Source organism: Capsicum annuum, chromosome 6, assembly GCF_002878395.1.
Source record: "Capsicum annuum cultivar UCD-10X-F1 chromosome 6, UCD10Xv1.1, whole genome shotgun sequence".
NCBI classification, from domain to species: Eukaryota; Viridiplantae; Streptophyta; class Magnoliopsida; order Solanales; family Solanaceae; genus Capsicum; species Capsicum annuum.
The window spans coordinates 68,447,483-68,471,030 of NC_061116.1; the positions used below are offsets into that span (position 1 = coordinate 68,447,483).

A 23,548-nucleotide genomic window follows, 5' to 3' on the forward strand; every position below is an offset into this window, starting at 1 on the left:
CTAATTATTATGATTGTTATTCTTCTAAAATTTAAATAAAAATATCACAAACATGAGCTAAATAAATTAATCTAACCATAATCGATTAAATAGAGAAAAATATATTTTGATAAATATGATTGATAGATATAAATATATTTTATATATTTTTAAATTTGTTGATGAAAATTCTTAATTATTTTCACTTGAGTTAATTATTTTATTGAATTTGATCTTGTTAAAAAAATTACGAAATTTAATTAATAAGAGCGGTTTGTATAAAAATTTAAAGATTGGGATTATATGTAATAACAATGAAAGTTGCAATTGGAAGCGAAAAAAAGGGAAAACAACAAAAAGTTGTTTTCCATTTTCGGAATTTTATTCCGAAATTGTTTTTCAAAGTTTCATGACCAAACACCATAATTTCCTACTCCGAAAAAAAATTTCAACAAAAAGGAAAAAATATCCATAGCCAAACGAGCCCTAAGTCAATCTCCCACCGAGTTGAGTAGAGCATAAATAGGTATTATAATAAAAACACACGCACAAAGAGAAATAGCATTAACGATGCCACAAGCAACGGCAGGTTAATAGTATAATATGCTCTCAGCCATTGACTACGCTTGCTAGCTCGCCGTCTATACAACCCAGTAGACAGACAAAATTAAAGAAGCATTACAACACTAAAAATTACCAACTCTCTAGTTTAAAAGAAATATCACTCTGGAAACCAAATTAACAGTCATGCCATGTGAAGTAAATAGATGTCACAAATCAAACCATCTCCCCATTTTCGGGGATAACAAGACAACACACTTTTCCGAGAGAGAGAGAGAGAGATGGCATTCTAATAGTAAGATTCTTCTTGTGTCATGTTTGTGTTCCCTCGACATATTCAAAGAACGCGGGATTAGTCAACCTTCAGTTAGACCACACGTGGATCAGCCCAAGACTGTTTCCAGTATAGATCTCATTGTGCTCTTCATCGTAGAAAAGGGCAGTGATATCTTCCAGGGCTTCTGCAACTGTGCTCCTAATTCTGGAAGCTTGGATACGCTTCTTAGCGTTGCAACTTCTGCCACCATGCTCCTTGCAACTGGTACTGCAACTGCAATCATCCGTGGGACGGCTGTCGGTTGCCTTTATCTTAGCAAGGCATTTGCCTGTTAAAATGTTGCTGATATTGATCGATCCCGCTGTAAAACCAGATCAGTCATTTTCAGAGATTTATAAAGAATAGAACATCAAAAATAAAATCAAGAGGCAAGCATCAAAATCTACTGTCACCCTACTCCCATGAGTCCCAACCATCCAGACCAGGACTCATGACCAAATCATTTACTTCGTCATTCCAAGCTTAGCAATGCGGACAATACTTCGAAGAGAATAAACTGAAATATAAAATGCATATCAGCACTAACTATTTTCCATTTATTTTTAAAAGGAGCTCTAATCGTATTTTTACTCCCTTTTTATAAGGTGCTTTTAGTTTGGACACACCCCTTAGGAAATTCACACACTCCTAGAAAGAAAGAGCTACAACAACATACCCAGCATAGTCCCACAAGTGGGGTTTGGGGAGGGTCGTGTATACAGCGACCTTACCCAATCTTTGTCGGGTAGAGAGGTGGTTTCCGATAAGACCTTCGGCTCAAGAAAATTGTTTTTCATGAACATGGTTTGAAAGGAATGCAAGAGTAAAAAGCTATGATGAGAATATTGAAGAAATAAAAGTACTAACAGTAATAATAGTACGACAGTACAGATAACAAAAGTAAAAGCAGCAGTAGTAATAAAAGCAACGAACAAGGTGAGGCTAGCAAAATAAATAATACTTGTAAGGGAACAGATAGGTGCTCCAGCCTAGAACCCAGCTCAACTACTGTGACGAGAGAAAATGCTTGACTACCTACTAATAGTCTACCCTAATTGTCAACTTACATTCTCTCACATCTAAGGTCATCTCCTTGATGAGCCGAAGATACGTCATATCATGTCAAATTATCTCGCTCCAATCCTTCATCGGTCTACCTCTACCTCTCCTCAAACCTAACACCCCCACCCCCAACCTCTCGCACCTCTTCACTGGGACATCGGTGCTCCTCCTCCTTGTCACATGTCCGAACCATCTCAGCCTCGCTTCACATCTTTTCCACCATGGAGGCTAACCCACCTTGCCTCGTATATCTTGGTTTCTAATCTTGTCTCTTCTAGTATGTCCACACATTCATCTAAGCATCAACACTTTTGTTACCTTACATGCAAGTTCTTGACTCGTCAAAATTCCACCCCATACAACAATCATTCTAACCACCTCTCTATAGAATTTACCTTTAAGTACCAATGACACAGCCGTATCACATTGGACACCGGATGCGAGCTTCTATTTCATCCATGCCGCCCCAACATGGTATGTGACATTCTTGTTGATCTCCCCATTTTCTTGGATTATAGACCCAAGATATTTGAAACTTCTCTTCGGGATGATTTGTGTATCAATCATCACTCTCTCCGCCTCCTAGGATGTCACACTGAACTTGCACTCCATGTACTTTATTTTAGTCCGGCTCAACCTCCAGCCTTAATAGTCCAGGGCCCGTCTCCAAATTTCTAGTCTACCGTTAACCCCGTCGCATGTCTCGTCAATCAATACTATGTCGTCTGCAAATAACATGCACCATGGAACTTCCTTTTGAATATATTGTGTCAATTCATCCATCACTAGGGCAAATAAAAACGAGCTGAGAGTTGATCTCCGGTGCCACCCCATCTTGACCGGGAAATGTTCCAAGTCTCCTCCCATTGTCCTCACTCGAGTCTTGGCTTCATCATAAAAGGTGAATCGCTCCCATTATTGATCGCCCCAACATCAATCCGAGTTGGTTCTAAAAAAATAGACATTCCTCCTCATCCTAATCTCGACCACTCTCTCCCAAACTTTCATAGAGTGGATTTGTAGTATGATACATTTATACTGTTGCTTTCCTGCAAAGAGAGGACTGAGGCAAGGGGATCCTTTGTCTCCTTTCTTGTTTATCATTGCTATGGAAGGTTTGGATAGCTTAATGAGGAGAGCTTCTTTGAACAGATGGATCAAGGGTTTTAGCATCAGAAACAAGGCCAATGAGGTACTGGAGATGACTCATCTACTGCATGCAGATGACACGGTAATCTTTTGTGAAGCAGAGCAAAAACAAATGCTACATCAGAGTAATTCTAGTAAGTTTTGAAGCATGCTCAGGGCTAAAAGTGAGCTGGAGAAAGAGTAGCATAGAGCAGCATTTTCCCTATTTTCCCTATCAAAGAAGTTCAACAAATTCAGACTATGACTAGCATCTTGAAGTGTAAGATTGAGAAACTGCCTACAGTTTATCTAGGAATGCCATTGGGCGCTAAACACAAAGCAGTCAGCATTTGGGATGGCATACTAGAAAAAACAGAGAAAAAATTGGCAATGTGAAAATCTCAATATCTTTCTTTGGGTGGAAGAGTAACACTAATAAATGTTGTCCTAGATTCAATGCCAACTTATGTGATGTCACTTTTCCCTATTCCCAGCAAAGCAGTGGCGGAGCCAGACTTTTGGTTAAGGGCGTTCATATTTTCCCTTGGGCAAAGAACTGTTTAAAAAACAAAGAAAATAAAGCACTGTTGCACCTGTCAAGGTCAAACCCGGGTTGTTGATGCGGAAATGCACACTCTTGACCACTGGACTATGCTTCTCTAGCTTGTCAAGGGTGTGCAACACCATGTATATAACCATAAATATCTATATTTAACCTATATACTCGAAAAAAAAATTTCGACAAAACGTGTTCGTCTGACCACCCTTCGTTGGCTGTGGCTCTGCCACTGCAGCAAAGTAGTCAAAGCTCTACATACTTTGAGGAATTTCCTTTGGCAAGGCAACAAGATTGAGAAAAGCTATAACTTAGTCAACTGGGTGGCAGTTCAGTAGAGTAAAAAATATGGGGAGTTGAGAGTAAGAAACCTAAAGCTTCACAACAATAGCCTACTAACCAAGTGGTTATGGAGATACAACCAAGACGAGCAGACACTGTGGAAGAAGGTTATTCAACACAAGTATGGACAGGCAGGACAATAGTGCTCAGAAGAAGTACCAGGTACTTATGTTGTTGGTGTATGGAGGACCATAAGAAATCCGTGGTTGGCTTTCAAAGACAATGTAAGAATAAAAGTTGGCATGAGGGATAAGACTTTGTTTTAGAAAGAAGATTGGGTGCGGTCAACGGTCACTGAACAATCTGTTCCCTGGACTATTTTCCATCTACAGCAAAATATAAAATGTTTGGACTCCCCAGGGATGGAATTTGCTCTTTAGGAGGCTACTTAATGATTGGGAGATAAAGTGGGTGGCAGAGATGCTAGCCTTGATTTGAGACGTATAGAAGGTAGTTGATCACAGTTGCAGGCAGAAATTCAGGGTCATGGATTCCATGCAATCTGGAAGAGTGTTGCCCCCACCAAGGTGAAGTGCTTCACTTGGTTGGCAGTCAAGAGAGCTTGTTTGACTCATGATGTAATCTCAAAGTGCTCTAAATCAGCAACACAATATTTGTCTCCTTCATTTAAGAGTGTATGGGAGTACACATCCCATCTTCGTTTAATGTGTACCTTCTCCACTAGTACTTCGTCGTCCTCACCTTTAATACATCTCAGTTGGTCTAGGTCACAAGCCTTCCACTCCTTGCCTTTGCGAGCCTATATAGTCTATTTTCCCCACCTTTGTCTAATTCTTCAGTTAAGTGTTCAAATGTTGTCGGATTAGCCGTCGTAACAATCATCCTTACTTATTTCTTCACAATCTTATACCTCTTCATGTTCGTCCTCTTTCCATCATTCTTTTTGCTTTCCACCAACTTCATTTAAGCAACCTTCTTGGCTTTCGCTTTCTCCTGGACCTACTCATTCAACCTCGCATCCCTTTTATGTCCCCCAAAGTTAACACTTCGAGACTCCAAGTCTTTTCACTAAATTACCCTTGATCAAAATTTTACCTATTTAATACGGTTTCTAGATTATACAAAAATTTCACTTATCTATATAAGGGTAAAGTTGAAAGGAAAAAAATAATACACACTTGACTGTAAAAAAAACATCTAGGTTGGACTAAATATAAATACTAGAAACACCATTTAATATGAACCAGAGGAACTATGATATAATCTCACATCCAAAGGTCTATTATACTTTTCAAACATCATGAAATACTGTTAAATTATCATACTAACGTACCAGTTGCTTCTGATAAGGGATCATCAGAATCAGCTTTGCAATATGAAATAATAAGGTCCTGATCACTAGTAATATAAATGTTGTTTGTATTGCAGTCAGGGTGCCATAATAGGTGATCCTCAAATGAAGTCACCAGCTCCCCACGGAAGTTCCAAACAGCTACTGTTCTATTTCTGAACGTCAAGAATAACTGATTCTCATACAGAAATATGAATGCTGATGGGGTCATGAATTCGGCTCTGCTGACTTCTGTCAACTCAGAATTGCGGACCTATAAAATTCAACAGTTATAAGACTTGATGATTAAGGAAGCTAAAAGATGCTATAGAAAAGGTGATAGTAACTCACATCAAGAATCTGAAGATTTTCGCTCTCCTGTTTGACAAGAAGCTTTTCATTGAACTGTTCAATGAAATCTACCTTCTTATTCCGGTGAAGCAGATGGTTGAAAGATTTGAGAACAGTACCATCCTCGATAGAGAGAATCTTTAAAGGAACATAGCCGCTAGCTTTGGTAAATATTAGGAGCATGATTCCTGGACTGCTAACGGAAAAAAAAAGACAACAAAAATTGTAAGTTGACCAGTTCTTAAGAAACAAAACTACTGCATGTTTATAAATACAGCATATGAACAAACACAACAGACCAAACTGCCATTTAGCACATTATTCTATCTACTTAAACCATCTTTTCACTTAATCCCAACCTTACAGATCTCGAGACTTAAAAGAGCATTGTTCGTCCCAATCTCCTAGAATTAACAGGTATCTCAAAAGACTCATAACAATAATAGCAATAGCTGAGACAAACGAACAAAAACTGCCACCAACATTAGGACACATACACACAGACCCAAAAAAAGGAACAGACAGACAGAGATACAACTAAAGCAGGAGAACGTAGAAAACATCTAAATTACAATTACAAAAGCATAGGAAAAAATGGAGCTAGCAACTGTGAAGTAACTCTCTTTTCATTTACCAGAAATGACAGTTGCCGCAAGATTATGTAGAAGATTTTCATGCACACAAGTTATAACACAATTAGTCATGGCAAAAACGAGCATGCCTAGGCATGCTTGCAGAAGTAATGAAGTTACCTGATTTTTATCTCTTGAACATTTTTGTCTGAGATCGAGTATAACATTGTATAATTCTTCAGGTCAAATACCTTATATATGCTGTCAAAAGTAAAAAGAATTGTACGAGTACATCAAAAAAATGTCAAAATTAATAACATCATACAGGAAGGACTTCAGTACCAAATTTTACCTATCCTGGGCAGAGTAAGTAAGAACTTTCCCATTCACATCATCAAACTCCACAAAACCGGGCCATTTTAATGATTCAGACTCAAACAGAGCAAATCCAGCATCTGGCTTACCCCTCCTTATGTATCTAATATTATCATTGACAAATATATTGTATTAGGACTAAATAAAAATATTTAGCAGAATGTGAGCAAACTACAATATTAAAATTTCATACTCAATCCTTGTTGTTCTGCATTTCAAGGAACTGAAATTATCTGAAGCATATACCGAAACAGTGATTAATGAATCATTGTTTTTATTGTAAAACAAGCTTCGTATAACTTCATCTGGACTGACATTCAGAAAGCATATCCTCCGGTTTGATTCTGTACCACCAATAAGGTGTGTCATTCCCTTTCAATCACAAAGGTGTTCATAGAAGGAATATAACATTGAGAATTAGTAATCTTTGTTCTTTACCTCGGCTAAATGCTGCACAGACACCAGATTGTGCAAGGGCAAAAACAATATCGCGGGCAGCAACTATCTCAATTATCTTTGACCTTTTCTTAAGAAATGGAAGTACCATGGCACAATGACCTTTTGGATCATGGGTATCATATTCCTCCTACAGACCACATATAAAAACGGTCAGTACTCACTACTCAGTAGAATAATATGCTAGGTGAGGGCAGCATTCTAGAATAATGAACAACTAATTCAACTAAGGATATTTTAGTTTTTGATATATCAGTCCACGAACAATTGCTACATGCTAAATCACGAAACATAAGATGCCCATCTTAAGGAACTAACAATGAAAATTTTCACTAGAAACAGTCCAGAATTCATAAATAAGGACACATCAAAACAATTTCCAAGAAATAGCCCAACTTCTCCAATCTACAAAATATTTTTTATCTTTTGCGGTTTTATAGTTGTATACAAGTTTCTAGCAACAAGAAAGACAACTCCAACTGGCATTTGTATTTAACCACCAAAATTAGGCAAACTAAAACATACAAATTCAAGAAAAAATTACAAATTGCTCAGACCATGAACAGACTGCAAAATCACAATAGAATGCATACTTGATACGAGTCAAAGGGGCATCATAACTTTCAACGACATCATTGGAGGCCAACACATAACCAGAAGAGAACAAGTGTTGAAGCATGGAGAAGACTCAAGTTACAATCCACGGCCGCCCCTCATTAAGGGCCTTTTGGCCATTGCCTTGGAGCAAAGAGGCGCCTATGGAATGTAGAACCTCATTAAGGGCCTTTTGGTCATTTTGCTATGTAATAGATAGGACTAAGACTTTAAATAGCTTACATTAGGTTCATTCCCAGCAACTTTGATATTATTTTGAGAGATAAACTCTTTGAGAGTATCTTGCAAGTGTGCATTCACTTGTGGCCGAACGTGGAATCGTTTGGTGTTGGTTACTCGTTTAGAAATGGAGGTTGCTTGGGGATTCCGGTTCCTTTGAGGTCTTCGTAAGAACTTGATGTTGCTTATACGGTTTATAGGGGTCTAAGTGTTTGAGACACTTTGGTTCTTGTTTATTGTATATTCATATGTCAAGTTATCTATCTATCTTTACATTATTGTTGTTTGTCTATCTTATTCTCAGCTTGTGCTTGCTTCCTTAGTGTTGTTCCATCTTGTTATCTTGTGTTGTTGGCTGGTTTTGTATCATTTGGTATCAGAGCAAGGATTGATTTCGTTCCTACGAGATAAATCTTAGGCTTGTTAACTTGAAAATCACAAAAAAATAAGTGTTGAAAAACCGAAAATCTCAAAAAAAAAAAAAGAAATTTGTCCCCTTTTTTGTGTTTGGACCGAAATTTTGAACTTGGATTTAGGAGATTTTTGTGGGTCTTGATTGTTTCTAGTGTTAGATCCTTCTTCACTAACATTACTAGAGTCTAGATCCGAAGTTTGAGCTATTTTCGTGTTGTTCTTGAAATTTGAAGGTTGTAGTTGTTGTGGATCTAAGCTTGTACGTGTGTTGTTGTGGATTGGTGGCTTGAAAACGTGTTGTTGTTGTTGTGGAGTTTAACATGAGCAAAAGAAATCCAAAATCATTCAATTTGGAGTTCATTTGGTTTAGTTTCAACCCTTGAATGTTCTTGGTGTTCTTCATGTTCTTCATGAATTGTTGAACAAGAACATTCAAAAGGAGTGGTTTGATCTAAAAGGGTGAAAAAAAGAGTGTGGTTTTGTGTTTGTCTTGAAAGACACAATCCCAAGACATCCAAAAAGGAAAGGGGACAAAAGGGCTTTCCAAAGTCTTGTTTACCAAAAGGGAGTAAGAGCTTATCCCAAGACTAACAAAAGAGGAAAGAGCCAAAAAGCTTTCAAAAAGGTGTCTTGCCAAAAAGGTGCAAGGAAGTCAAACCTTTTTTAATTTGAAAAAGAGGCTCCAAGTCTTGTTGTTTCCCTCCCAAAGCTGATTTCCACTCATCCTTAGTTGAAAATTGATCAATACAAATTGAAGACAAGAAAAAATTTTCAAATTTTGACAATTCCAACGCCCAATCCAAGGCTGCCACGTCATCACCCTTCAAAAAACGACCTAAGGCTCAAAATTTCAAATTTCTAAGTTTCTTTTCTTTGTTTCTTTAGTTACATTTCCTGAGTCTAGTACTAATTGACAAACTAGTAATCACCTACTAGGTTGTGAGTTAGTTTTGAATCCGTTTCTTTGTGTTTGCGTTCCTTATGTGCTTTTATCTTTTGTGATTCGTTGTAGTTTCTTGGTTCAAGTCCGTACATATTTTCCTTTGAGTCGTTTCAAACAAGAATCCACTCCGACCTCAAGCCACAATTGGTACCGAGTAACCTCATTAGAGTATAAACGAGATACCAACACTTGCGACGCCAATTGAGTGACATTTCAAAAGTATGAGCTTGAGAGCTTGTGAGGATGTTTTCTTTTCTAACCTTAACTTGTTTGTTGTTTTTTTCATTTGTTAGTGTTTCTTTTGATAGGTACAATGGCGGATGAAGGTAAAATGCCTAGTTGGGTTAAATCCATCATGGAAAGGTTTGATGCCATAGATAGCCGATTTGAATCTCATGAAGGTACAATGGCAAGGATGGAAGAAAGAATGGAAGGGATGGAAAACTCTCTTTCAAAAAAATTGGATAACTTGATAGCGCATCCAAGCTTTCCTAAATCTACCCTTCCCACTCCACCGAATTATCAAGTTCCCGTGAGTGGACATGCTCCAAATGAACTACAAGGTAATCAAACTAACTCTTGTACTCTAGTGAATGAGGCTAGTAGCCAACTAAGTGTGAATGATAGTTTGTTTTTAGGTGAGCCGAATGTTCATTCACTTCGTGATGATAATGTATAACTTGAGATTGTGGATACACTAGTTAATCCTAATGATGACAAAATAGATTCTTCTAGCAAGATCGATTTGTGTCCACCTAGTGGTGAAGCCATTGTGACAAGTGATAGTACATTGTCCAGTGGAAGTCACGAAGATCAACTTGTGTTTGAAGAGGGTGATATTGAAAATGTTGGTCGATTGACTAAGGATGACCCTCTAATTGTTTTTGTTGTTGATCATGCTAGAATAGAGGATACAAATTATTGTATTAGTGGTAATCCTGGGGAAAGAAGTGTTTCCTAAACCCGTATTCATGGACCCTCCACCCATTTGATCCCGGTGATCATTTGAAATATGGTAATGTTGATGTCTTTCAAAATGTGGCAGGGAATGACTTGTGTGAGCATAATTATGTTCATGCTAAGCATGATTTGTGTGTAAATCTGGTTTCCCGTGATTGGAAGGTAATTTACCCTCTAAGTTGGGTATTGCTTATCCATGTGCATCCTTGTTTGACACACGTGTGCTTAAGTTGCTAGAATCCCAACTTGTGGATGCCAAGTTGATGTTTCACTTGGAAGGAAGAAGCCGTAGGTGTTTAAGTGACTTGATCCCATCCTTATGTGTTATATCTTTTGAGCCAAGTGGTCTTCTTATAGATGATAGCACCTTGGATGATGCCTTTACACTTGATTCCTTCCTATACTACCTCTTTGCTTATGATGATATCTATGTTAGTTGTGGATTTGTTTTATGTGGAGGTAGGACATTTGTTGGTTGGTCCACTAGTAGTGACAATGTTATATGGCTTTTGTGGACTTTAATACTAATTGAGGCACCACTCAGGATGTGGTCACTCGACGAGGTGAAGAAACAATTGTGTCTTGTGGCTCGTAAGGAAAAGGTAGTTCTACCTTTTGGATTGATTGATGCCATTCAAACCTTTGTAGTTTCCTTATCTCTTGATGGTTGCAATAACCAAATCCTTTGGACCTTTTTCAATGTATTTTTAATATTTCAAAGAAAGGATGATTGGTTATATGTGAAGTGTGTGCAACCTTGGCATGATACTATGATTGATTGTGCTAACCTTAACCCTCATGTCATGAGGAAAGTGTGTTTGTTTGTGTCTCCTACTGTTAAGCAAGGTTTGGATTCGAGGTCGAATCCTTTTCAAGAAAGGGAGGATGATACGAGTCAAAGGGGCATCATAGCTTTCAACGACATCATTGGAGGCCAACACATAAAGACTCAAGCTTGGGGCTTGCCTTTGATGCCTAACCCGAAGAGAACAAGTGTTGAAGCATGGAGAAGACTCAAGTTACACTCCAAGGCCGCCCCTCATTAAGGGTCTCTTGGTCATTGCCTGGGAGCAAAGAGGCACCTATGGAGTGTAGAACCTCATTAAGGGCCTTTTGGTCATTTTGCTATATAATAGTTAGGACTAAGACTTTAAATAGCTTACATTAGGTTCATTCCCAGCAACTTTGATATTATTTTGAGAGATAAACTCTTTGAGAGTGTCTTGCAAGTGTGGATTCACTTGTGGCAAGTGCGGATTTACTTGTGGCCGAATGTGGAATCGTTTGATGTTTGTTACTCGCTTAGAAACGAAGGTTGCTTGGGGATTCCGGCTCCCTTGAGGTTTTCGTAAGAACTTGGTGTTGCTTATACGGTTTATCTTAGTGAGACACACTTTGGTTCTTGTTTATTGTATATTCGTATGTCAAGTTATCTATCTATCTTTACGTTATTGTTGTTTGTCTATCTTGTTCTCGGCGTGTGCTTGCTTCCTTAGTGTTGTTTCATCTTGTTCTATTGTGTTGTTGGCTGGTTTTGTATAAATACTGTCCGAAAATAAGTTATGTTGTCCGGAAATGTACCATAAGACAAATAATCAGCAACCTCATCCTAGAAAAAAAAAGCCGTTAACAAAGATGCAAAGAGCATCTATTGCATGCTTTTAAACCACTAGTTGCCTACCATGGCTGGTTCAAAACTTATGCATTAAGGAAGTAACTGGTGAGCAATTTGTCAACATAATTATTCAAAATTGAAAGCATGAATTGAAACTAGATGAGTTGCACAACTTATAATTATTTGTTTTGATGTGTAGTTGCACAACTTATAAATTAGATCACCTAATATTGAGTTCACTACAACGAAAGGCAAAAGACATCACAATTCCGATATAACACATCTCAGAACATTGTTTACCACTTCACCTATCTAGTAAACCATTTTTTGCCTAATAAATACTCCCTATGTTCTCTTTATATAGCACTCTTTCTTTTTTAGTTTGCCTCACAAACGATGGCGTCTTTCTATATTTGGGAACTCTTTAACTTTAAAATTCTCATTTTATCCTTAATGACATGCTCTTATGGTCATAGAAATGTCATGACAGTTATAAACCACAAGTTCTACGGGTAAGTTTAGTATGGGCCAAATGTCTTTCTTTCTTAAACTCAATGCTCAGTTCAACACAACAACAACAACAAACACATTGTAATCACACAGGTGGGGTTTTGGGAGGGTGCGGGGTGCTGCGCAGCTAAACAACAGAATATAAAATGAAACAAAGGAACGGGCAAATATAGTTTGAATGTAAACACGTGAAATTGGGGTAATGAACTGGCATATGAGGCTGAATTGATAGGGAAGATGCTGGAGGAAATGAGATGAAAGTGCAGGGCATGAAGGAATGAGCATAGAGAAAAAATAGGAGACGAAGAAAGAAAGAGAAGAATCACATAGGATTCAGAATTTTTATTCATTCTACTTTGCCTAAACCAAAGGATAGATATATTCTTTTGTAAGAAAAAGTTGAGGAAGAGACATGAAAGACATCAAATTTAATAGTTAGCCAAGATCGGGTGGATGGTTTTCAAGATTGACTCGTCAAGAAGCAATTCTAATGATAATTTAATTCTTAAATGACTGAATAGTCTAACTAATAACTTTTAGTACAAAAAGATTGAGCAACTTCAAGGATAAAATTTGTATTTATGTCTGCACCAAATTTTGATTTCCCTTCCCTTATTATACTTCCTAAACCTTCTTGAATTACTATTTGCATTATGTAATTTTACCATTTCTGTTTCTCCTATGCTTATTTAAGGGAAAAAACACTGACGGTAAAAACAGAAAATTTCACATTTTTCTGCTATTTAAATAAGGATATGACAATGCACTCACATTCAACATGATACATATTACAGCATACCACAAAAATGTACAACTAATATTGCAACTAACACTGTTTCTTCTCTCCAATGAGGATATAAAGTTGACTACATTCGCCTTCACAAGCTAGCCTGAGCAGGAGCTTTCCGACACTGGTTCTGCAGATGGATATACCTTTTCCTCCCCACATCCAATTTCAAATGGCTTGGGGAACTCTCCTTTTGCTACTTACTAATGAAACAAAGTGCATAAACATTGCCTATCTGCATTTTAAATCCCATGCGTGTATAGTCTTACTTTCATTTTGATCAAGATGTATGCTGAACTATTCACTTGAATAAATTGTCAATTTGGTATATACAGGGGCGGATCTATGTGTACTCGTGGGGTGGCACGGCACCCGCAGACCTCGGTTGAGACACTGTATATATATGCATATAATGCAGAAGAATTGAATATATAATATACTTGCCACCCCATGTACAAAGTGGCAGTTAGTTCCACTGGCAATAGGCAAAGAATACCACCCTGTAGACCAGGGATCGAATCCCTATCAATATGAGCATTGTAATTTTCTACTTCGTTTTTGTGTTTTTCGTTAGATGTGTCAAGGGCTTAGTTGTCTTTTTATTCCCCTTTTTAGGTTTTTTCATTAATTTCATTTACTTGCTATTTTTTATTAATTTAAATGGGTTGTTTTTCTTTAATTAATTCCTGCTTTTCTAAAACTTTCTCTTGATTAATCTCTTGATACTAGTGTTTCATGTGTATTTGTGTGAATTAATGAGTATTAAATCTTAAACGTCACATAAATATTATTAAGAACATATTAAATTTTTAAAAAAAGTTCAAGTCTATAAAATTATGGATATTATTATATTAGAGATATTAAAATTTAAAGTTTTCGATCGTTTGAACTAAGAGAAGATGATTAAGTTGAAGCTATAATTTTTAATTCTTTTAAATTATATATCTGCAACAACACTCTCAACGTATAAAGGTAATGGAATATGAATATATTAAGATAATTGTATCATATGGTTTATATAAATTTAAATTTTTAATATGAGAAGTATCTTTTTCTCTTTCAAAGTTTTGAAGAATAAGACCTCTTATATCGAAAAAAATAAACTACTTAGGAGTTTTTGATCTCAGAATATCTAAAAAAAGAACATAACTCACTAGACGTATTTGATCGATTTGCTTATAAAATAAAAAAATGATAAATAACCCAAAATTAAAAGAATCGACCCGCAAATCCTACTTGGACGGCATAGCACCCGGTACCTCGGAATCCTGGATCCGCCTCTAGGTATATATGTACTATCTTTACATGTAAAATTTAGTTCTCTGAGATCACTATCAGTAAAGGCAATTTATCAACAGTAGAAATAACTTCATTCGGGTTATTCATATAACCAAAACCCCAGAAGAAACTTGTACTCTAACTTGTCGAATGTGTATCGTTAATCACATACTGAAAAATTGAGAAAGAACACCTTAAACTTAAATGTCTAAGACTATTCCAGTATTATCAAAAGCGAAATACACCAAAAGGCTCTACGGCCTTTTGGGGCTTTAAGCGCAAAGTGCAAATAAAGCGTGAGCTTTAATGAGAAAAGGTGCAAATGGAGAAAAACTACAATTATGTATGTGCAGTCCGAATTAATAATCATAAGTATGAATAACAAATATACGTACAAGGAAATTGAAAAAAAATACACTAAAGTGAAATATCAATTATTTAGTGTCGGAATCTTTAGGATTTCACTCATTGCAAGGAAAAGTATGCCTTAGAGCCTTGGCGACAACACTGAAGCACCCATAAAGCGAGGCAAAGTGCTCAACTTGATTTGTGCCTCGCTTCAGGGCTTAAGCGCGCTTTTGACAATACTGGACTATTCTCATGTTAAATCTCCAGTTCACCCTTCCTAATATCTACGTTGTGCGGACTCTTTACTTTTGATGCCGCACCCGAGTCGGATTCTCCAACGATTCACTACTTTTGAGAATCCGACACGCACGCTGAAATTTCTGGAGAGTCCGAGCAACATAGACTAATATTGTACTTAGTTTTAGCACAAATTTCACAGTTAAGAACCGAACACCTCTCGTATACACCTAAGAATAGTTTGTGCTGTTTTACAATAAAGGATGAATACGACTTATCAATAAATAAATAAAGAGAAGTATTGAAAATACCCCCAAACTTGGCGCAGATTATTACTTTAGTCCTCAAACTATACCTAATATTAAAAATACCCCTATACTTGACTAAATGAATCTAAAACACCCCCGTTTTGCCATATCTGTTCACTCGCGGTCGAGCTGCACTAGTCTATTGATGTGTTACTTATGTGGCATTCACGTAGATACTTAAAGCCAAAAAGAAAAGAAAAAAAGACATCTAAAAGGAAGTCCTCTAAACAACCCTACCCGGTGAAATCAGCCCCACAAGCTCTCTCACATCACTAGAACTTTTCCCCTCCCCCTCATTATTCTCTCAGAATTCTCCAATATAACCCTTTGATTTCCATTTCCAAGTAAATCAAAGGATTTTAACCTAAAAATCTTAGATAAAAGTATCAGTTATAATCTCCATTCATTTTGATTTCTGATTTATTTAGCGTGGGTATAGTTTGGGAACTAACTAATGCTAGGTATAGTTCCTGTCTTAGGGGCATTTCTAAATTTATTTAGCCAAGTATAGGGGTGTTTTTAATACTGGTAGATTGGGGACTAAAGTAACGATTCGTGCAAAGTTTAGGGGTGTTTTCAACACTTCTCTCATTAATAAATAAACAAAGGACTGATGTGCAACCCAACTCCATTAAGTGAAACCTAAACTATAGAAATCACCAAGATGAGCAGCAGAAAAGACACTAAAAGGAAATCTAATTAAAACACCTGGAACTGTAAACATACACAATTCGACAATTTCTGTCAACCTTGTGCTTCCAATATACCAAAGAAGAGCCCCAACTTCATTAACGGCAAACATTTTCCCCTTTTATACCCATAAAAAGACAACTGTACAATGCACATCAGTTTCTGAACAAAAACAATCTACGGCTTCTCCACTTCTATACTCTGTTTTTCACTATAAACCTTCAGCAACAAACTCTTGACGAACATATTGTTCACGTCCAACCCTATAACAACAGTGCGTACTACTAGCAGCATCTGTGGCAAAGCTAAAAATTTATTCAAAATATTATTAGAATTTCATACCTAGGATTTGAACATGTGACCAGACGAAATTTTTGAACCCCCTTTGCCGTTTCACAAGAATTCTTGCCTTATCAAGGGGATTCAACATTTTATATAACCACAAAAAGTAAGACCGGTTTTACCGATTTGCGCCAAGATATTTTTTACAAGAGGAATAGCTTGCGCAACTTAATTTTCAACGAAGGGGATTAGGTTAACCCCCCTTACCTATACCTAGTTCCACCCTTGATTAGCAAGCTAAGACACAAAAATCTCTTCTTTACTCATGTATCTCTTACAAGTAAATAAAGAGTTATTTTGCATATGTAGCATCCAAACAAACAAAGGTCCAGAAAACTAAATTAGGAACTGCTGTATGTGTTTTTAGGACACCCTCAGAAAAATCTAGACCCTTAGAAAAATCTAGCACCAAAGCAACCTTATTTTAAGTCATAAATTCAAGAAATCGCATACCAGCACTCTCAATTTCTCTTTTAGTTGATCTAAGTTTCATATTTGGAAGGGTATGTATGATCCTCTTCATGGGTTAATGAAAATTTGCTCCATTGAAGAGGATTGTTTAAGTTCTCGCATTTGCCTGACCACCCCCCACCCCAAACCCAAACACAGCTTTTGCAACTTCAACTCATAAGCATAACTAAGAATAGTTCAGAACACAAGATTGAGCAGAAGATCGAAGAAACCTGTAAGTGTATATTCCGAAAACGCTCTTGAGCATCGCTCATACTGAACGAACGATCTCGCTTGGAACCAATCTCTCTCCTTTGAAGCTTCTTAACGCTGTTCACAAACCCATCCATTCCACCGCGTGGCCTCTTCTTTGCCACCACCCTCCTTCCACAACATGGCCTAGGACTAGCAGTTATTCTCCTTCCATCCATTCCTAAAAACACCTCTACAAAATCCTACTACAAATCTCAAACCCTAACAAACAAATTGCAACATGCGTACACACAAAACACCAAGTTTTATATTCTGTCTTCTGGGATTTTAGAGTGAAAAACAAATGTGGGTTGCAATGTTTAAACCCTAACTTTCAAATACCCATGAAAAGGTGAGATTTTTACAGTTGCTAAACAGCAAAACTTAAGAGAGTACACTTTGTTGGGTAGCTGTTTTTGGGAAGTGAGCGTGAAATTTTAGTCAAGGGATATAATGGTACAGGGCATATGAGCTTAGTTGGTATAGTAATAAATTGAGCCGAAAATGGAAAGGCGAGTGAAACACTGTTTGGATTTTGGAAGTGGAGAGGGAGGGAGGGAGCGAGGGAGGGAGGGAGGGTCCAGACTTCAGAGAGAGAGAGAGAAAATTGTCGGAATTTGAAATTTGTTGAAAAAGGGCTTTCATTTCTTTTCTGTTCTTTTGTTCTCATTCTGATATCCGTATTTGAGTTTGATTAATTCAAATCGTGCGATGCATAACCTATTAAGATAACAGCGCTCTCAATAGAGTTTCTCTGTACTCAGAATCGAACCCTCAATCTCTAGTTAAGGGCCCACAAGATAATTCTTCAAAGGAAAACAAATACAAATAAAACGTTTAATTTTGCAAGTTATAGCAAAAATTGATATAAAAAAGAGAGAAAAACTATCTTTTATTTTATTTTTAAAAATAAAAATAAATTTTATATTAAAAAAAGAGATTTCGTACTAATAAAAAGGGATGACATTTATTATTAAGATATCAATTATTCCTTTTATTAGTTCTCAAAATGGCTTTCTCTTTCTTTAACGATATCACTTTATCCTTCTTCGTAACAATCATACGTTTTTTTTTCAATTCTTTATTATCAACATAGAATTTTTCTTTTTTATCACGATTTTCTTTTAAATTATTTCACCCTAATTGTCTTCTTTCGGGTAATTCCATAACCCAACTTAAAAAGGTATCTTTGTACCACCTAAATTCTCCTAAAGTCCTACATCGAAGATCATTCAAGAGAGTACGGACGGTTTCATATTGCTTGGTATATCTACCATTAAAATGTTATAAAATTGTAAGATCAAGGGTATAAACTGCATCTTCCCTATTTGCAACTAGGGTCATTTCTAAGTTATAAATTCCATCGCTAACAGCTCTAGTGTTAACAATAACAGTTTTCTGGTCAAGAGTTAAAAAATTGTCCCACCAGCCACGAAGTTGGCCAGTAAAACCTGCAATAATCATTCTGCAAATAATTCTATCAAAATTACTTTCAATATTCTTACAGATAGTTTCGTGCATCATCATACGATGCACAAGAATCGTTAATTACCTATCAGTTAAGTTATCAAGATTTCATTCATAAATCTCAGTACCACTATAAGACGTATTAGTGTGATTCCAATCTCGTTCCTTAATTAAAACATCTTGAGGAGTAGGCCGCGGATAGTAGTAAGTTTTCATACTTGGTAAATCAATATATTTTTTCCATGATTGTTTTTTAATTATTCCTCTAAGCTTATTAAGCTCCGACTTAATCTGAGCTTTCAAATCAGGAATAGATTCTAATTAGTTAACAAAATCATTTGATAAATCTATGGGTTTGGCACTCAAGCCAACAAGCTTTTTATCAAGAAGCTCTTCTAAATCTTTTAAAGATCTATTTGTTTGAAAACCTTTTATTTCAAGAAATCATTGAATACTAGCATAATAGTTGGAACTTCTGTCTTACTTCCTGGAGAGGAGGCAAGCTCAGTAGATTGCTGACTAGTACTCATTTTTTTAACTAAATCGGTTAAATCATCAAGTTTTTTATCAAGGGAACTAATATGTTCACCCAAAAATTTAACATATAAGCTCAAATAATTATTTTGAAAAATCATATTATTAATCTCTGCGATGCTTACCGCTGCTACTTCATTATCAATGAATTTCTGGAAAGAAAAAATAGTAATATCTGTATTATTAGGTAATATAAAAGGTGCTTGAGGAGGGTAAACAACTTTAATAATATTACCACTCCCGTCATTATAAGATTGTTCCAAAACCTTCATGTATAACGACAGATATGTGGGGATAAACCAAGGAACAAAATGCATAATATGATTATGTAATGCACATACTTCATAGAATTCTTGAGAAATATTATTTAATTCCTCAGGACTATAAGTCTTAGAAAAACAAGTTCTAAACTGGTTTCATTTTTTATCAAAAGATTCGTTTTTAATATAATTTCGTGTCTGGGATCCAGGACTAAAATCAATTTGGTGTGGAATCATCAATTATCATTTGGATCGAAGTTCATTTCAGAAGCAGTAGGAATATCTATATCAGAGATATTATCACGATCTTGAACAATATTTATACGAGGATTGACTTTAACTTTTTCAACAAATCTTGAAGAATCGGTTTCAATTGTATGCAAAGAAGTAATACGACTTATAGCTGGACCATATGATGGTCTACTAGAGAAATATCATGCATAGCAGGCAATAATTTAGGCATAAAAATGAATGTCTATTATAAACAGTAGACTTATCATCAAATTGAATACAAATCCTCGCATTTGGATTTTGCATGACATGTAAAAAGTCGTTGTTCGTCAAGTCATTAGTAACCTGACTTGGAGATATAACCGAATTCAAGTTCCAAGTAGTGGGAAAATCAATTTCATCCTATCTAATAGGTCTCTTAATGATAACCTTAGACCTTGAAAAATTAGTTTCGACTAATATAGTTTGATAAGATGTGTCATATAATTTACATCTAGGATTTAATATAGACAATAATTTATAATAAATTATGTATGATAGATATATAAGTTCAGATTCGGCGCATAATTATAACCATGCGTCTTTACATTTAATGTCAAAGCATCAAGAATATTCACATCAGTCAAAGATAATTGCAAATTTGGCTGAGTATTGAAATAAACTGGACCATAGGCCACAATGGATTCAATCGAACCCAAATCAGTTTGAAACAAACTCATTTTTGGTTTAAATATGATCAAACCATTTTGTATTACAATCTTCTTGAAGATGTCAAGATATTTGATATGAAGTTCAAATATTTTTTATAACACTAATATATCATCAATATAAATAATGATGAAATCTATATAAGGATTGAAAATATCATTCATGATTTTTTGAAACTCAGAAAGGGGCATTTTTTAAGCTAAATGACATAACATTCCATTCATATTATCCAAATAGTACACTGAAAGCAGTTCTACAAGTGTTCTCTTTAAATATTTGAATTTGCCAATATCCCGATTTCAAATCAAATTTTGAAAATATATTGGCATTATATAATGTTGAAAGTAAATTTTTTTAATTTGGAATGGGATACCAAATCCATTTCAAATATTTATTCGAATGTTTGTAGTTTATAACTAACCTGTGAACATCATGTTCTTTTTCTGCAACATTATTAACATAAAATGTAGTACACGACCAAGGGGATTTTGAAAGTTTTTTCAAACCCTTCTGTAACAAATTATCAATTTCTTTCTTGCAGAATTCATTTGGCAAGGTTTTGATTTGGTCGGGATAGCATCCTCAGAGAAATTATCTTCATATGGAAGAGTAACAATATGCCTTTTACGATTCCAAAAAGCACTTGGATGATCAGCACAAATATCAACAACCATTTGTTCAAAAATTAATTTAATTTTTTCCTGTATCTTAGCAGATTTCATAGTATCACAAATATTCATGCTAAGTAATTCAAGTTGTAAAGAATCAACATGCCGCTGCTTCATATTAATTAAAGCATCAATATCCCTAGTTACTGGATCTGTAATAAAAGAATAAGATATCTCTTTATTCTTGTAAGTAGCGGTAAATCCTTTTGTATCAATATGAGTATAAGGATAAATGACATTAATAAACGGAGTTCCAAGTATAATTGGAAAGCATAACTGATTTTTTTACCAAAAAGAAGAAATGTGGAATGCAGACTTTATTCTGGCAAATATGAGTATTTGGCAATTTATACTCCATATCAAGAGAATTTCCAGATGCAAATTTAACTACATGAGTTGTTTTTCGAAAATATTTCGTGGGAATTAACCCTTCTTGAATGCAGCTAACATCTGCTCCACTATCAATTATAGCAACATCAGTTATAGGGAAATGATTATCAATCAGAATAGTACATTTAATATACCATTTATGAGCAGTGATAATTTGCATCATTCCTAGAAAAATAATTATTTTTGAATCAAGGGATTTTTAAATAATGTCATCTATATCATTTTCTTCAGAAATCCTACCTTTCTTTTTTGAAATTTCAATGGGAGAAATATCTTTCTCTAATTGCGAAATCCTGTGATCACAAATTATTTGATTTTGTTTAAAAGATTTTATCTCCTTTTTCAAGTTTTTAAACTTCAATTTTTAAATCATCAAAAGAAGTGTTTCTACCAGGGGCAGTATTCATAGCAAGACATTTATTGACCTCTGACAAAGAATAAGGTGTAAAATAATTAAATGTCTCCTCAAGTTTAGAAGAACTGCTTTTTGAAGAACTCAATTTATAACTCTTAGATAAATTTATGATTTATTCACGGAGTTTTTCATCAAAAACTTCTTTTAGCAATTCTAACACATTATCAGAAGCAATAGTTTATATATTCAAATCTTCAAACTGCAATTGCAATTTATAAAATTCATCATTACAGGTGCTAGTATCACTTTTACAATTAACACATAAAGCATCAATATTTTTATCACTATCAGATAAATCAAGCAAATCAATTTTAGCTTTGAAATTTGATTCAGAACTATAATTTGATTTAGATCCAGAGGTGTATAACAAGCCATAAACCTTGTCATGTAAGTCCTCATTAAGTCCTAGAGATTTTAGCTTTGCAAGCTTACATTTAGGAGCAATATGTCCAAACTTACCACATTTGTAGCACTTAATTTTTTTAAGATCTCGCTTAAATCTATTTCTTACAAATCTAGTTGACTTACGATAAGCTCTTTTATCTTCATATTCTTTGTTAGATCTATATCTACATATCCTTTTCCTATAAGGTTTGTTATCCTTAGAATATCTATGACTTTTTTTCCTAGAAGAAAAAGTTGGTTTGGGAACCCCAAACTGAGTACAAAAATCTCCTAATTGAGGTCTTTCCTTAATCTTATCTGTCTTAAGTTGTCTAGATAATTTTAGCTCGTTACACAAGTTTAATCCTTCTTGTGTTCAAACTCCTATTAATTTTTCATAGGTGAAATTTTCCCATGGAACTTCACCGTGAGGTTCTAATTCTCTCCGCTAATAAAGGTGGAAGGCCACCGATGAATTTAGTCTTCCAATAAGCTAATCTGGTTAGTATGGTTTGCTAGACGGAGCCACTAAGTGTAACACCCCGAATCTGGTACCCAGAACACTACACGATGCCTATGACCCTGAAGGACCATAAGCTAACCCATGACTGATATCTGTAACTGAGCACTGAATAATATACTAAAATTATGCGGAATACGTAAAAGCTGTAAGACCATAAGGTTTAAAATTGAACTAATACTGAATATAAAACAATGTCAGAAATGGGGCATAACAATACCCAAAACTAAGATAAAACTGTATGAAACATGTTGTAGTCTGAAAGCCTCTAAATTGTCTAAAAACTGTGGAGTTGATGGGATATGCCCCTAACTAACTCCGAACTACTGAAATAATAAAGTAATAAAATAATTATGTTGTTCTCGATGATGAGGACTCAGTGCTAGTCTAGCTGTTGAATGTCTAATCTACTAAGGATGCTCGAGAGCTTGTGCTTTTAAACCTATAGTATAAAACACCATAGCATAAATGTGTTAGTACTTTAAATGTATTGGTATGCAAGTGAGGTAGGCTGAATGCAAAGAGTTCATATGCATGAACAATACTAACTAACTGAATAATATGAACGTGAGAATACATGCATGAATACGTAAGTATAACTGAGATCGTGATAGGACCGAATATTGAGTTCTGACTACTGAGTCTACTGATAATAGAGATTTACTGATATCTGAGTTTACTATTACTGGAATACAGATTAACTGTATTACTGGTAAGCTAACAATTGAGTTTACTGATATGGATATCTGAATATTTATTTCTGATAGTTTTGATTATGAAGAACTGATCTGATTGACTGTATCTGACAGTCCTAAGTCCGAATACTAATAACATGAGTTTCGTATAACTAGTATACTAATACTGACCGAATGTATCTAACAGTCTAAGTTCTGATGAAACTAGCTGAGTTTCGTACTGTACTAAGTGACTGTATTTGACAATCCTGAAATCTGTAGAACTATCTGAGTTCTATTACTGAGATTGAGACTAAAACTGAGACTGTGGGAGATAATC

At 35.5% G+C, this 23,548-nt stretch overlaps 1 protein-coding gene across 2 annotated transcripts; it reads right to left on the reverse strand.

Annotated features, from left to right (window-relative positions):
- Nucleotides 1-447: 447 nt before the first annotated feature.
- LOC107873358 lies at nt 448-17,625 on the reverse strand. 2 transcript variants are annotated; one of them, XM_016720185.2, is made up of 8 exons: nt 16,939-17,625; nt 6,972-7,119; nt 6,727-6,877; nt 6,511-6,636; nt 6,339-6,419; nt 5,587-5,779; nt 5,239-5,509; nt 448-1,178 (listed from the first exon to the last, which is right to left on the reverse strand). In XM_016720185.2, exons 1-8 carry the CDS (start codon nt 17,134-17,136, stop codon nt 904-906), a joined length of 1,443 nt encoding a protein of 480 aa, XP_016575671.1. In that variant the 5' UTR covers nt 17,137-17,625; the 3' UTR covers nt 448-903. The 2 variants fall into 2 exon arrangements, with proteins under 2 accessions (XP_016575671.1, XP_016575670.1); XM_016720184.2 differs by having other exon boundaries at nt 5,587-5,782; nt 16,939-17,592.
- Nucleotides 17,626-23,548: the final 5,923 nt, after the last annotated feature.